The following is a 16,747-nucleotide window of genomic DNA, read 5'->3' as shown; positions in this document are numbered from 1 at the left end:
GGTTAGTTTTTATTTTCAGATTGTGAACGTGTACTGGAACGTAACTCGTCGGTTTGTCTACAAATCGATGAGGTAATTCTTTAATATAGTTCTTGGATCGAACATTCTTTGTATTTGATGAGTTTCTGTTCAATTTTTTGCTTAATTTAGAATTATGTTTTTCTTGAATCTTGTTTAATTTAAACTTGTTTTTATGTGTTGGATTGACGCCTCTATCATGATCGCATGTCTTAACTAGTTAAATTCAAGCTCGCAAGTATCCTTGTAATCATCCATGCTTTTAATTTACCCTTATAGCACTGATTAGATGAGCATGCTTAGGTGTATAGGTTGACCTTGAATCTTTGCATCGCACATTTAATCTAGATTTAAAAAATAAATTGATTATTTGAACATGGCTTTCTTGACACATAATCAACATAGTTTAATCTTTGTTCTTAATGCATGTGTTTCTAGTTCTTTATGGCCACTAAGGACCCAATTGCATCTAGGAGCATGCAAGTTAGTTAGAGCATGGTCTTTCCAGCCTTAATTACAAATTAGGACGCTCGATTGGTTAAGATTAATTGATTGTCGACATTTGTAGAGATCGGTTAACTCGAACTAGCTGGGTAACTATGCATGTTAGGGATGATGTCCTAAAGTCTCGTGTCCTGTAGTTTGTAAACACATTTTGTACAAACGTTTGTGATGTATAATATATGATATTTTCTTCACTACTTGACTTTGCACATTAGATGTTTTATTTTCTTTACCACAAACTAATAAACTAAAATCCCTGGTTGTCATTCTGTAACTTAAGCATGTATGTGGTGACATACAAGTGGATCATGTCTTAAGTGATAACTAAAATGGTCTGTAGTATATGGATATAGGAGGGGAACCTTATTCTGGTAGCGCTATGTATGCGGCCTGCTTTGTGGAATAGTTATAAGTATTGTGACTTGCTATAGATGGTTTGTTCCTGATCATTCGTAAGGGGACATGCAAGCGGGGGCATCCTATACAAAGAGTTTGTATAAGACCTGACCACGAAGTGTTAACGTCTCATTATATAACGTCGTTCATGACAGAGACTTCACTTCACTAGGATGACCATAGGTAACATGAACTCAATCCTGAGTGAGTTTGGAACTCCTACCATTGAGGGCGGTCCTTTGATTTGCATAGGTGCGAGTGGCCAGGTCGCCAACTCAAACCTACCACTTTGGGGATTCATCTGATTTGGGAGCTGGGAACTCAGCTACACAAGATGGAATTCACTTCTTCCCCGAAGCAGGGGTAAGTAGATAAATTGCTCTTTTAAGGGCTAATCCTGGGGCTTGAACAATGTGGTGTCACACATCTTCTCATGGCTTAAGAGGTGTCCACACATAATAGGACTATATTATATTGTTCATTAGAGGGATTAGTGATACTTAAGTTGTAAAATGTAACTACGGGGACAAAACGGTAAATTGGCCCAACTGTACTTATGAGCATCTGTGAAGGGTTATCGTACTGATGATTGGTTATATCCAATGGACATGGAAATATGTCTGTGGTAAGAAAAGGTAAGTTGTCGGTCTTTAGTGGAATGTCTGGTAGTTAACGGATGGTGGATCTCGTGGTTAAAGAGTTTAGTCAGCTATTCACGTACCGTTGGAGCTTCGAGCCATAGGTCCATAAGGTCCCCTTGGTAGTTTGGATACAAATTGAGAATCAGTTTTTGGGTCAGTTTGAAATGTTCAAATTGATAAGAGGGAGTTCAATTATATATGATATGATTGAACTAGTTAATTACATATGATATAATTGATTTTATGTATAAGATACATTAATTGGAGGAAATTGGATATAAATATGATTTATATCTAGTGGAGGAGAAAACACTATGGTTGATATATGATATTAAACTATAGGTTAATGAATATAATATGATTATATTATTTTTTTTTTATTAATTTGGCAATTATGGGATAATTGGCCACCATTTTCTCTGTAGTCGTGCATTAGTGGGAATTTTCGTTCAGTTTTCGTAACTTGAGAATAAAATGAAAAACGTTTTCATTTTGCAAAGATATCGAAAAAACACGGTTAATTATTCACGGTGTATTTGTTGCCCATCGCTTAGTGAATTGAAAGCCTATACGATAGCTCACTTTTACTAGACGATCGCTCATATGTGCGCGCGCTTCTACTAGACAATCGCTTAGTGCCCGAGCTTTACTAAACGATTATATAGACGATCGCCTACCATTTCCTACACGATCGTGCTACCTCACCTAAACAATCAAGCACTTTGTCTATATGACAGATACTGCTTTCTCCCACTTGCTTGATCATTGTATACGATCTCTTTTTCTCCTCCCCTCTACCAAATCCGAACAGAGCCCACTCTTTGGATTCTCACTCCGAGAATACTAAGGGTTCCAAGTGGTGGTGTCGTCCCCATCTTCTTCTATTCGTGCGGTGGCCATTCATGGTAGACGACCAGATATTTGGTGAACAATAGCTTTCCGTTCCAGCGAAAGCGAGAGCGTCAGTTCGTGGAGAGAGCGAGATTTTTCGAGAAGAAAGTCTTCAACTGGTAAGTTTCCTTGTTCTGTGTTTATTTATCTCTAAGCATGCTGGTAATTTAGTTGTTTGATGCATATCTATTTGTGTGAATGTAAATGTGGTAATTCTATCACAATGTTTTTGAAAAGATCCGCTCCACTCAGAGGTACTCTTGTATAAGAGTTCCTTCAATGCATGCATAATCCAACGTTGTGATAATTTGGTAGTAACGGTGATTTAAATTACATTGAATGGCTATTTGATCCGAGAACCACATGAATCCATTACCATTTCATATATCCATTGCACTTTACTTTTACTTGCAAATTTCAATTGAAAACCAAAACTCGAAAACCCAGTTTTTATTGTTTTTTACATGGTCAAATCTAACCCCAAAAATAAATTAATTCTTCGCTTCTCTGTGGTTTAACCCCGCACTTATCACTGTTGTTACATTTTAGTAGTGATAGGAGTAATTCGGTATTATAAATTTTTTTTTACTAAGTCTGAAGCTTATTAACGACGTAAGTTTTGGGTTTGTCAATAAGCTAATATGGAATTGTATAAGAAACAGTATGTTGCCCAGTTGTGGGCAAATAAATTTTTATGGTAATAGAATGATGTTTGACTATAATGACATTTAAGAATATGTACAAGATCATTTAAGAATATGTATAGAAAATGTACAAGATCATATAAAAAAATGTAAAAGATCGTTTAATAAAAATCTAAACAATTGTTTAATACTATCTAAATGAAATAATGATCGTTTAACTAAGTGATCGCGCATACTTAGGTGATCATTTAGAAAGTCTAAACAATCATATAAAAAATGCAAATGATCGTTTAATAAAAATCTAAACGATCGTTTAACACTATCTAAACGATGACGCATAATTACATATCGTTCAGTCTAGACGGGCCAGTGTCAGATGTTATCAATGTTTGTCTGCAAGTTTTCTTATTATGTCCTCTCTAATTACATCGTGTACACCTATGTATTTGTCGTGGCTCCTCTCCAATAGAAGGTATCTTGACGAATTGACATCGACCTACACTTGCTACCTTTCGCGGTGGTAGAATTGGTTCAAAATCTTCAAAATTTGGTCTTCAATTCCATTCTTGTCTATGTCCAACTGGGAAGCTTGGTTCACCATAAGCAGCAAGCACACATTCAACTGTAAACAATTTTGCACATAATGTTTTAACATTAATGTTTCCCAAGGTCGTTGCAGATATTGTATGAGAGCACGGGATCTCGATGCAATTAAACTTCATACAAATACATGTCCGTGAAAGAAGATCAACTAACCCTTCCAAATATCCATCATCTACATTAATTATATGCATATCCACCGGGGAAACACGATATGTTCTAGACATCAATTTTGATTCTTTAAGAATACTTATTGCGTAATCAATTACAATGTTTGTGCATGCCATTGCATGTGTACGTCAGATATAGAACTAACCTTGTAGCCATCCGCAGATATGCTTTAATAGCTTTGTGGTTGGTAGTTCTCATGCACCATTGAGGCATTCTACTATATTTTTCATCATCTTGTCATACCTACACTTGATAAACCCTTCCCCACCATTGTAATCCAACCTTCTCAAGATAGGCCGTCACACCAGGATATTGATGGAGCTTAACCCAATACATCTGAAACTCAGCCACTTTATAAGCTTTTACCGCTAGGTAGGAGTGTGGGATTATGTCCTTGTTCTTGAATTTGTCAACCAAATTGTTCTGAATATGGTATATACATAGAGCATGAAATAAATCAGGGAATATACTTGCAACAGCCTTTGCAATTGAGATGTGACGATCTGATATAATCACTAAATTCGAAACGTCTCCTATCGAAGCCTTCAAATGAGTCATGAACCAAGTCCATGATGCATTATTCTCATAATCTACAATTCTGAAGATGATAGGACATATGTTGTTATTGTCATCGATACACGTTGCTATTAGCAATACACCTTTGTATTTCTCGTGTAAATGTAGTTCAAAAAACCCTTGATACACGAACTAAGTGCCATGAAGTCGTACTTAAAGTATTGTCCGTCTTCCACTTCAAACTCAAATATCGTACTTGAATTTGCAAGCTTAAGTGTCTCGCCATATGCCCTAACAATAGCATATGATCCTTTCGGCGACCCTCGTGCGAACACCAATCTGTACTCTCTAGCGCGATAAGCCCACCGGTAACTTATGTTCACTCCATAATCTTGTCAGACTTCCTCAAGTATATCCCTCAGGCAGTATATTCAACAACTTGACCTCGACCAAGGCTGAGGTCGAGGCCGATCCTAACAAAATAGCTCATGGGCATGTCCCATGCTTGTCTCAGTCAAAATGGGCCTAAGGAGAGATAGCTGCCTCAGTTAAGGTTGAGGCCAACCCTAGCTAAATATGAAACCGAGCACACCCCTCGGCCCGATAGGTTATTTAATTATCCTAAAGTGACTTTGAAAGTCTCACAGAACAATCTAGGTCAATCACTTCTATTAATAAATCATTATAAATTCATTTGAGGTAACTTGAATCCTACTCTCAAACTCTCTAGCTTTCACACTTGTTTACTCTCCGACTTCTACATCGGAGTGTGTGTGGCAAGCACCACATTCTGCATCGGGTTTGCCACGTTCTTCTCCCCTTCAAACAATTCATTGTTGGTATCACGGAAAAATCAGGTGCATTTCTCCTATCCCAATTTTGGCATCAAAACTATTAAACAAATAATTGAGAATTCAGAGAAAATTAAACGTTGAGAAACCTATAATATTGAACAATTTTAAAATTTAGAGATTAAATAAACTTCAATATGAGAGTTGAAGAAACTAGGCTTATAATTAGAATAAGTCTTTTGAAATTAAGTTTGTACCCTAGGAAGTTATACAACTTAAAATAAATAAATAAAAACTTTGCAAGTCTGAGGTCCTAGGAAGAAAATAAAGTATTTTTCAAAAAGTCATTTTTATTTAAACATTTTTTAATTGAAAAACTATTTATAATAAAAGCATCCATGTATTTGGTTATACTTTCACAATATTTTATATGTAAATTTGGTTTATTATATGCTAAAAATGTTTCTATTAATGTCAAATTACTATAAAAAAATGACTATTAAAGACTATAACAAATCAATTTAAAATTTAAACACACTTACACAATCGAGTTTTTTTTTTCTTATAATATATAATAGATCGAGTTCTCATTAGAGTTGGTCATCAGATATAATCGACTCAATTGATTGACGGGGTTGGTTGTTAGAACTAGGTGTTAGAGGTTATTGATTGCCAAAGTTGGTCACTAGAGATGGTTGCTAGAGTTAGTTTCACCATAGTTTCCACAAAATGTAGTCATGAGAGTCGGTTGCCAAAAGTGGCCACAAATCGTTGGAATTACCATCAAAGGTGTCTTTGTCGGAGTTAGCTATCAAATCATAAAAATTTTCACGGTTTGTTTATTTTTCACTTTTCCCTTTGTAGGCTCTAACTAGCTAGTTAGCCATTAAATACAAAGTACGGAGGCCATTTAGCTGAAGTTGAAGACCCAAAAAGATATGGCCATATGGGAATGGGGAGGATAATATATCAAAGGCTATAAGATGTGAGAAAAAAGATGAAGTAGTTGATGAACAAGAACCAATCTTGTAGAAAGAAAATGGAAGGAAATGCTCAAACAGTGGTAATTGTGTTTAATATTATAGAGTTAAGTAAGCTTAGTTATAATCCCCCAATATAATTTTAGAGTCCTTTTATTTAATATAAATCTTTGGGTTCTTTGTTAATAATCTATTGCTCTACCAAATAAAGATGGGAATTTTTGCACAAATGTTCTAATATTCTCTTTTTTCCCTCTTATTTTGAGCAAGTGCTAATATTTATTTTGGTTACTGAATTCTGACCTTTTATTAGTGAATATACAATTTTTTTTTAAAAAGTATCAGACTTATGATTTTAAAATACATTTTAATCATTTAGGGGGCATTTAGCCTCTCAAGTTGGATTTAGTGAGTAAAAAAACTCATCCACCATTTAATTCACCAATTATTAAAGAGGTTTATTACTCCACTATTTGCATTAACTCCCCCTTAGTTTCTTATCCACCCATTTTAATCGTTTAATTTTATATTTTAAATATTATTCCTTTAGAATTGACAAATAACTCAATTTTTTCTGATTTTAGATAGACCATTTTTTTTGTCAACTTCAAAATAATTTTTAGTGAAATAGTTATTTCATTTTCAAATTCACAGTGAAATAAATTTTTAAAGAAGTTTTGAATGATACAAAATTAAATCAATTAAATATAGTTCATACTTATCGAAGTGAGTAATTCTAAAATTGACCAAAGAAATAATACCAAAAATGTCCCAACAAATTTCTTCTAAAAGAATACAATTTTATTAAAATCACCAACTTTTCAGGAAAAATAAAATCTGTGATTGGAATTCAATAATTAAAATTTTCTGATAGAGAAAGAAATAAAAAAAAGTAAAGTATATCTAACGAAGACACTTCTGATTTATTAACAAGAAATAATAAAAACAGCCTAAAAAGAAACGATAAAATAAAATTTAGCTGAGAAACTTTGAATATCAGTAATCTTTACAATACTCAACTTCTCTATGTTCATTCACTGTATACTTTTTACACCTTTCCCACCAGAGAGATCCAAAACACAACCAAACCTGCAGATACTAATTCACAGGGTAAATGGATCAGATGGGGTGTAAACAATAGGAGTTTTTGACATACTCACGTTGCCACCAAGTAGCACATGAGGTGCAACCGTATCCTCGATGATGACCGGCGTAACCGGCATCACCCTCTCTGGTATGATACGCTCACCGTCAACTGTTGCCAGAACCTCAAAATGCAACCTCATAACGTCGGGTTTAGTCCTCCATTCTGGAAATCCCTCCAAGTTGATTCCATCTCCTTCTTCCAACTTCTTGTCAACACCAAAACCGATCCTCAAGGTTGTTTGGGCAGAGACATTGGCCTTCAACAGTTTGAAGGAGCCCTTTCTGTTTGCCTTCGGGCCGAGAAGGGATGTCAGGAGTGTCTCAAAACCAAGTAATTTCGAGTTCGAGCCATTGATGGAGGTGATTGGCCATAGCGTCGTGAATGCCTTTGGTGTTAGGATGGTGGGGGCTTCAGCTTGAAGTTGGACAGAGGAAGGAGACTGGATGGCTTGGATGGGGGATGAGAGTTCCACTAAGCCTGGGGCGAGGCGCTTGAGCTTGAGCTTGTTGTTGGTGGAGCTAGGAGATGAAGTGAGGGAGGTAGGACCAACGATACGAAGAGAAAGGAGCGGGGTCGATTGAGATCGGGAAATGTGGCGAAGCTGTTCGGCTAAGGCTACAAGACCAGTGGCAAACCCAGGGGTTGTTCGATTGAGCGGGAGAGGAAGATTGAGTGGCTGACGCAGGCTAACAGATCTAGCACCAGTTACAGTAACAACTGCTCCATCTGCCAGAACAACCTTTTTCAAGACACCAGCATCCACATCATGCTGCCAATTCAATGGCAAACAATCAAAGATCAGCCACAGCTCAGAATAATGCTTTCCATGCTTGCTATATGTACAAGTTACACATTCAAGAGGGCACAAGAAGGCACAAGATATAGGAATTCACATACATCATACAACTAAACCAGAACTTTCCTACCTATTGGTTTCAAGATATCACGTAAAAAAAGGACTTTACTTGAACAAGATTTAGGTTGTACAATTGTCTAGTTGAGGTTAAAAGATCAGGTAAAATACTTAAAGTTTTGCACCCTTGTAAGTCCGACCTATGTTCCAAATTAAAAAAAAAAATAAAAATAAAAATAAAAATAAAAAATAAAAAATTCTTACATACAAGAAGGGAGATATGGAGATTCAAACCTCCAACCTAGAGAAATGGAATGCATACCAACTACTATTCATTCTCGTGTTCTAATGTTCCAAATTCAATTCGATCGATATGTCTGTTTAGTCCTTTTTTTTAATTGACTAGACAGAACATCTAATCCATATGGCAACAAAAGACTACCTATTTCTGTTATAAAATTAAGAATTACAGTGGTCTTTTTATGCAATGTTAAGTCTAAAACAGAACTTTCACCAGTGTAGGACTCAAAGCACATGAAATTAAACCAAAATTTGGTAAACCACCTACATTTTCAAACCTAAAGCCTTCACCAAGATACATACATAGAAAATCAAAATGAAAGACACAATCTAATCAAATGTGTATCATCACCAATCATCAAAACCCCCAAAAGCACAGATTGCAGCAGTCCATCAAATCAATAGAAACTTATAATGAACAAAATCAAAAGCAATAAAAAGATACTCACTGGCAATGAGACCCTCATGCCATCAGCATCCTGAATCCAGAGCTCCATCGGTCCGGCAAGCTGAAAGGGAGCCAAAACAGGCAAATCATGGCCCAGATTACGTTTCTGGGCCAACAAATTCTTGTCTTCCTGTTGAGACTGCTCTTGAATCTGAAAAATAGGCAAATCTACATATTCCCATTGTTTGGCATTTTCCAAAAACTTCAATGGATAAACTTGGTTATCAATCTCCAACTCAAACTCATAAGCAACTGAATTCCCAACTCTCGCATCTTTGAAATCAAATCCTGAGACCTTAAAATCGTCGCCCACAAACCCTAATCCCTTCCCAATCATCTCCTTCAAATCCTTCTTAAACCCATCTACAATAGTTTCAATCGACTATCCAAAAAAAAAAAAACAATAAAAACGCCACAATGTCAGTATAAAACCATCAAAATTCTAAAAAACCACAAAATTAAGCATCAATAATCAGAGATTTAGGAAACCCATCATCAAATTCTTCAAAAAGCCAACAAAACTCAGTCAACAATAAAACACCACAAATTAAAGCATCGAATCAGAAATTATCAAGGCCTTTAAAAACTCAATTGGCTGGTTAGAGAAACAATTATACACCACAATGTAAGCATAAAACCATCAAAACCAGAAAACCCCATAAATTAAGCATCAAATCAGAAATCTACAAAGAAAAATGATCAAATTCTGTAAAACCCAACAAACATAAACTCAATTAAACACCAAAATCCTCAAAAATGGCAAACTAAGCATCAAATAACCAGACCCATCAAAGAATAAGATCAAATTCTTCAAAAAAAAACAAAAACCCAACAAGAAAAACGTAACAAAAGTAGCAGATAACAATCAAAATCTCCACAACCCACAACATAAAACAATTGATGAGAGAAGAATTACTAACAGAGATGGATTTGGGGTTGGTGGGGTTGAGATGAGGAGAGGAATGGAGAGCTCCATGAGAAGGACGAAGAACGAGAAGAATAAAAAGGGTTGGTAGAAAGAAGCAGCGCAGGCTGGGAAGAGCTGCAGCCATAACAGAATCAGAAACAGAGATCAATTTGTTGGGTATTTCGAAAGCTCTTTGGAAATGGATGAAAATTACCCACAGAAAATCTGGGGGAGAAGAATATATAGGGAAGATGATGGGGAAAATCGGATGAAAAACGAGGAAAGAAAATAGGAAAATGAGATTCAATTTATAGAATTGAAAAAAGGGAGAATTTTGAGGAGTAATGACGTGGAACCGTGGAGAAGGAATGGACCAATAGGAATCGAGTAAGTGATGCGATGGAGACACGTTATTGGCTCAATACTGTTGGTTTTTTATTTTTTAATCTTTTTTAAGGATTCCGTTCCGTTCCATTTTCGTTTAGAAGTTTCTTGAACGTATGTGGGCCCCACTTTTTCCGTTCCGCAATTGTCGCTGTTCGCCACCACGTGGAAATTATGGTTTTGTTTTTCGGTTTGTTTTGGATAAATAAAAAATTTTGGAAATGCAAAATTTTAAAAAAATTGCAAAAAGTGGCTTCGCCCGGACTCGAACCGGAGACCTTCAGTGTGTTAGACTGACGTGATAACCAACTACACCACGACACCAACAGATGTTGAAAATAGAACGATATTTAAATAATTATTTTTTTAAATTATACATTTAACTAAAATTTAAATAGTAAATAGTTTATTTGAAATTTAAAAATAATAAAAGAGATTATCGATGAAACTATATATATAACTTTTTTTTTTGTTAGTTTATAATAAATATGAAATGTGTTGAAAACTTTGAAATGTAAATGATTACTTGAATATAATTTTGTTTGATTTTAAATTGTGAATATTGGACAAAAAAATTTATAAGTAATAAAAGAAATACAATGGAGTAAAATATTTTTATTTATAATTTTAGATATTCTCGAGTAAAATGAAGTAAAGACATCAAGTATATTTTTGGGAAGATAAAATGTGGAATGATGCAAGGAAAAACAAAGATAAGAAATGTAGTCATTCTTCGAAAAGATTTGTATATTTATTTAAAGGATGTGACAGTTTTAAATTACATTTTACTAATCCTTTATTAATTAAGAAAAAAATAAGAGGATATATAAAGAAAAAGAAAAAATATATGAAAGGAAAAAATATAATTTTTTAAAGAACAAAAAAAAACGTGTAAAATTTAATAGGGGATAAGAAAGGAAAAGACACAAAAGTACATATAAAACATGATGGATGTGATTTTGAGGGTAAAATAAGTATTATGGAATGGTTGAAAGGTAATGAAGAAAGTTAAAAATTTTGTTCTTATATCTCTTTTTGATATAGTATATATAGATATAAATCACCCTCATCATTTAATTGGTCTAATTCTAAAAAGTGAAGACGGCAAGTTGGAACCAAGTCCAAGCCCAAGGGCTTAAGACATTTTTTAAGCTTGGGTTGAGTCAATCCAACATTTAATAGTCAAGCATAACCGATCCCTGGGCTTGAATATTTGGATCAAATTTTGGGTTGAGCTTGTTGGGTTTTGTTGGGTAAAAATTTAATTTTCAAAAAGAAAAGGAACCAACCTTTGGTTAGAGAATCCCACATTGGAAAATTTTGATTTTGAAGCCTCCCTTACGTACTCCAATTTTGAGCTTTAAGTTTAGGACCCAATGAATACCCATGTTTTGGAGGGAATGAGGCGATAGACTAATGTGGTTCAATGCATGTCCCTCCGTGACTCAATAATCTATTGGATTAATTCATTAATTATTTAAAAATATATTTTTAGATTTTAAATTTTCTTAATGAAATATAAAATTTATTAAAACTTGTATTTAAAATTAATTTATTTTATATTTTTATTACTTTTTCTAGATAAAATCTTAAATATTTGATTATTTACAAATATTTATGTTAATTACAAACTACAATATAACTAAATATATTTTTAGAAAATTAAAAATTTACCTTTTTAATATATAAAATATAATATATGCTCACACATTTAGATTAGCTTAGTGATAAGTTCATTAGGCAGGCTGATAGGTCGATCTAAATATGGTCTAAATGGGTCGAGTCATAGGTCAACCTGATTATCAATGATTCATATTCAATCTAATGAATAAATGGGTTGTGATAGGTTGGATTGAGTTGGATCGATAAATCGTTGATTTTAAGCTCGTTTAAATTGAGATTAAACTGTATTTGGGTTGCCACCCTACCTATTGATGAGGTTGAGATATAGATAGATTAGAATAGCATAATACGTTTTTTTTTATTAAATTATAATTATAAGATATTGATGAAAAAGCATCTTGATAAGCATGTAGTTAGTTTAAGTAACTTTGTTATATACACCCGATAAAATTTGTTGGAGATTCTTTAAAGAAAGGTTTTAATACATCATTATTTAGGTTGGTAGCAATTTCTTTGAGTTAATAATTGATTAATTATTTCTTACGAATTAGCATAAATCTTCATTTTTAATATTATTAATTAGTAGGAAAAATATGTTTTCGTGTGAGTTTTGATTCAATAAAAAATATTGAGTGAAATTTATTCTTGATAAAAAAAATTATTCCTTTGAAATTGATTAATTAGTCCAAAAATTTTGAAAAAAAATCATTTTTGATCATGTACTTGACCTGTTGTATCAACTATAAATTTTTAATTTCATTAATTTGAACCTCAAACTTAGTAGATTGTTGAAAGAATCGAATTCCTCGTGGAAGTGTGTGAGTGCCGTACAATTTGAAATTCAATTTGATAAACAATGAAATACGGACTCAACAAAATAAAAAATAAAATAAAATAAAAAGTCACAAGATAAGCATTTAATAAATCTAAGCATGCAATCTAAAGAGAATTTAGAAAAGAGAAGACTAACCTTTGACGGAAAACTTCTTCACATAATTTTTCTCTCAAGATCACAAACCCCAATGCTTTTGTACTCGAACAAAATAGGCAACAACCCAATCTTGAAAACACAACCACTCAATTACATTGTTATTCTCTGGGAACAAGGAATTGGATGTGCGGGCTTCAGAATGTTTTGGCAGGGGAAATTTTTATAGGAAAGAGTTCTTGGAATTTTGAGAGGGTTTTTTAATTTGTATCATGTGTTACTCTTTTTTGTTTTCCAAAAGGAAGATAAAGGAAAAGAATGAGGGAGAGGGAGTTACAATAACTCCGTCTCACGTTTAACTCCCCTAACATCGGGAGTTATAATTATATTATTAAAATATTAATAATATAATTTTTATATGGGGAAATTGCAATTTTAATTTAAAAAAATTAAAAATTGGGCGTGTGTCCCTAGGTTTTGTTTTTTTTTTTGCAAACATGGCAAAAAACTTCCGCTTGAAAATTTGATCTCTATTCGATTTCTATGTGATTGTTATGTGATTGTTATTTGATTTGTATGTGATTGCTATGTAATTGCTATGTGATTTCCACACCTTCAATTACAAAAAAGTTAAATCATGGCTTTGGTTTCTTAAAATGTATTTGTCATACAATGCAATTTCTTTATTTATATTATATGGTTAGTTAATTGATTAACAAATCATATAATATGCATTAATCATATTAAAATGCAACTCTCCCTTATAATCTATAGTCCAACTATAAACAGACACATCTCGGGCCGGTGAGAAGTTGAGGTCTCATTGTTCAAGACCCGAAATCAGCTGTTAAGGAAGCAATTTATCTACTTTCCCTAAGGCTGGGAATGAGTGAATTCCTTCTTATGTAGCTACATTCCCAACCCTCCAGTCAGATAAATCCCCAAAATAGTAGACATATTGACCCGGAGAAACTGGCCGCTCTCACCCATGTAAATCAAAGATATACTCTCATGGGTATGCGTTCACAACTCACTCAGGATTCAAGTCAAGCCACCTATGGTCATCTTAGGGAAATGTAACTCTTTTGTAGCAACGATGTTTTAAAGAGAGACTATTCATTTCGTGGTCTAGTCTTATACAAACTCTTTGTATAGAATACCCTCGCTCACATGTCTCCACATGAATGATCAAGATCATATCATTTGTAGCACTTTACGATACTTGTAACAACTACAAAGCAGGTCATATCCATAGTGTCACCAGAATAACGTACTCAACCTTATTCATCTACTACAGACCCTTTAGGTTATTATTTAAACATGATTCACTTATATGTCTCCATATACATGTTTAAGTTACATCATATAACCTTGGATCTTAGTTTGTTAGATTGAATTAATGCAGTTTAAATGTTAATACAATACCTCTCATTTTATTAAATATATATAATTTGTTTTTACAAACTACAAGATATATTAGATTTAGGACACCAAATCCACCACACCCAATATAAGATTGTTCCAAATGAAACACGTTTAATATGGAGTTTTTATGATTGAACTAACGAAAATGAAGGTGCACCTTGTTGGTATAGATAGTAACCTTCGAGTCTTTTAAGCCTTTTTTAACCATATTCTTATGTCCTAAGATTTCTTTCATTCGGATGTGATCTCGTGTCATTTATGTCCCCCTCCTAAACTCGGGGCATTACAGGAGATTTGTTTTTTATTAACTTAAAAATTATGTCTAAAATTTTTTCTACCACATCCTATTGCATATTTTAAGCTCGGAGGCATTAGAGGAGATTTGTTTTTATTAACTTAAAAGTTATGTCTCAATTTTTTTTCCACCACATCCTAATACATATTTCATTTTCCTTCTAAATTAACTAAGAAAATAATAATTTTCTCTATTCCTTTCTTTAATTATTTTATTTTGTAAAACAAGCATAACTCAATTCACATATATTATGTATTGGCGATAAAAGATTTTATAGTTCGTATCTCCATTTTAGTTGTACTAAAAAAAACTCATTTCATAATAAGCATTTATCAATTGAATTCAGTCCAAACTTAAATTTTATCACAAAATTTAAATGCACATAGAAACAACAAAGCATTTCCCACGCAAGTTAATTAAATGCACTAATCATCAATGACGCCCACTAATGGCACAAATGATATTCCAATTTTAGTCTTTTACTAAAATAAATATATAAATGCCAATACGAGTGATTCGTACTATCGAGAAGTCAGAAATTCGATTTCCTCACTCCTCATTTTAATTACAATACTTTTCGAACAAAAATAAATCTATAAAAACTCAAATCAATTTCATTTTTTTCTACGTGGGTTTAGGACTTTTTAGAAAGTATCAATTTATATCACTAAATCTTAATATTATATCTATTTAAAATATGAATTAATAATTATATTAATTTAGACTCTACACTTTTATAAATGTTTCTATTTATATTCTCCATTATGTTTTTTTTTTTGAAAAATTTATGGTGAACCTTATGTCCTAAAAAATTAATATTTTTTTCATTTTTTTTTATGATTTTTTTTAGAATAAAAAGAAGAAGAAGAAGGAACAAAAAAAAAAAAAAAAACTAACTTCAGTTACATGTGGACTGGAGCGGGGATCCATGACGTTATGAAAGCAGGTAACCACCTTATATTTTGTAAATTAGAATTTGAGAAATAGAAATTAAAATAAAATGGCGTCGCCCGGATTCGAACCGGAGACCTTCAGTGTGTTAGACTGACGTGATAACCAACTACACCACGACACCATTGATTTTGAATGTGCAAACTTTTTAATTTAGTCTACAGCAATTGTTCTACTTCTAATTTTAATAAGATGGTGAAAATATAATTTATTTTGTTTTTTTTACTCCAATTGTATGAAATAAATTTAAATTAAGACCTTAGTGGGTAACAATTTCATTTTTCATTTTCTATCTTTTGATTTTATATTTGTTTCATCTGATTCACATTTGTTATAGAAACAAGAATTTCTAGTTTAATTCTAGAATAATTACAATTGGTAGTATTTTTAGGAATAATAATCAAGTGTATAACATCATTTTAAAAAAATTATAAATATAGACAAGTCTATCGGCAATAGACTCTTATAGACTCCCAAGTCTATCAACAATAGACTTCTATCGTTGATAGACTCTTACCAATGATATGGTATATAACTGATAGACTCCTATCAATAATATCACGGATAGACTATTTACGGCCATATTTGCAATTTTTTTTTACATTATGTTATATCTATTAATACTTTAGGTCTAATGTCTATTTGCAACTGTCTCTTAATTCTAAGAACGAAAACAAGTTTTTGAAAACTATTTTTTCTCCAAACTTGATTTTTTTTTTTCGAAACATTAGTGGAATGCATATTACAAAACATAAAAAACTTATAAAAAGAAGTATTGTTCAAAATTTTTAAACTTATTTTCAAAAAAAAAAATGTTTATAAAACGAGACGTAAATAATATTTTTTAGATACTTAATAAAATGTTTAGTTTCCTTGGCTTGACTTTTTTTAAAAAAAAAATCGGAGAAAAAAGGAACAAAAATTTCAATTTACATCTATAAACTTTGGTGGTTATATCAATTTAAACCATTAATTATTCAATTGCAAGGGTATAAATTAACATGCTTCTTGAGACTTAATTGAGGGGTTTAAGGTTTAAATGGGTACACATTGATATATTTATGAAAGTTCGAGGTTTAAATGATACCATGATTAATTTAGAGTTTAAATTGATACAACCAACCTAAAATTTATGGGTGTAAATTGATATTTTCTAAGAAAAAAAAATCTAAAATATGAGGGGATTGGATTTGTACCAAACTTTTGAGACACATGAAAATAAGCTTGAACATTGCTTTTTAAGTTTTGTGATTGATTGTATTGTATAATAACTGTATATTTAATCAGTTTTACATATAAATTATATAAAAATAGTATAATATATTGTAACATAA

The 16,747-nt window shown here is 32.6% G+C and overlaps 1 protein-coding gene and 2 non-coding genes across 3 annotated transcripts; all 3 read right to left on the bottom strand.

Annotated features, from left to right (window-relative positions):
* Positions 1-7,103: 7,103 nt before the first annotated feature.
* TIN1 (tunicamycin induced protein) lies at positions 7,104-10,107 on the bottom strand. Its single transcript, XM_039032149.2, has 3 exons — positions 9,821-10,107; positions 8,902-9,282; positions 7,104-8,068 (listed from the first exon to the last, which is right to left on the bottom strand). The coding sequence occupies exons 1-3, from the start codon at positions 9,950-9,952 to the stop codon at positions 7,256-7,258; spliced, it is 1,326 nt and encodes a 441-aa protein (XP_038888077.1). The 5' UTR covers positions 9,953-10,107; the 3' UTR covers positions 7,104-7,255.
* A 334-nt stretch (positions 10,108-10,441) lies between these two features.
* TRNAV-AAC (transfer RNA valine (anticodon AAC)) lies at positions 10,442-10,515 on the bottom strand. Its single transcript has one exon. It is a non-coding gene; the product is annotated as a tRNA-Val (tRNA).
* A 4,948-nt stretch (positions 10,516-15,463) lies between these two features.
* TRNAV-AAC (transfer RNA valine (anticodon AAC)) lies at positions 15,464-15,537 on the bottom strand. The gene has a single exon. It is a non-coding gene; the product is annotated as a tRNA-Val (tRNA).
* Between the last annotated feature and the right edge of the window lie 1,210 nt (positions 15,538-16,747).

Source organism: Benincasa hispida, chromosome 5 (genome assembly GCF_027475165.1).
Source record: "Benincasa hispida cultivar pf3 chromosome 5, pf3_genome.v1.1, whole genome shotgun sequence".
Classification (NCBI taxonomy): Eukaryota; Viridiplantae; Streptophyta; class Magnoliopsida; order Cucurbitales; family Cucurbitaceae; genus Benincasa; species Benincasa hispida.
Note: the sequence above shows the minus strand (reverse complement) of the source record. Positions and strands in the feature narration are given on the sequence as shown.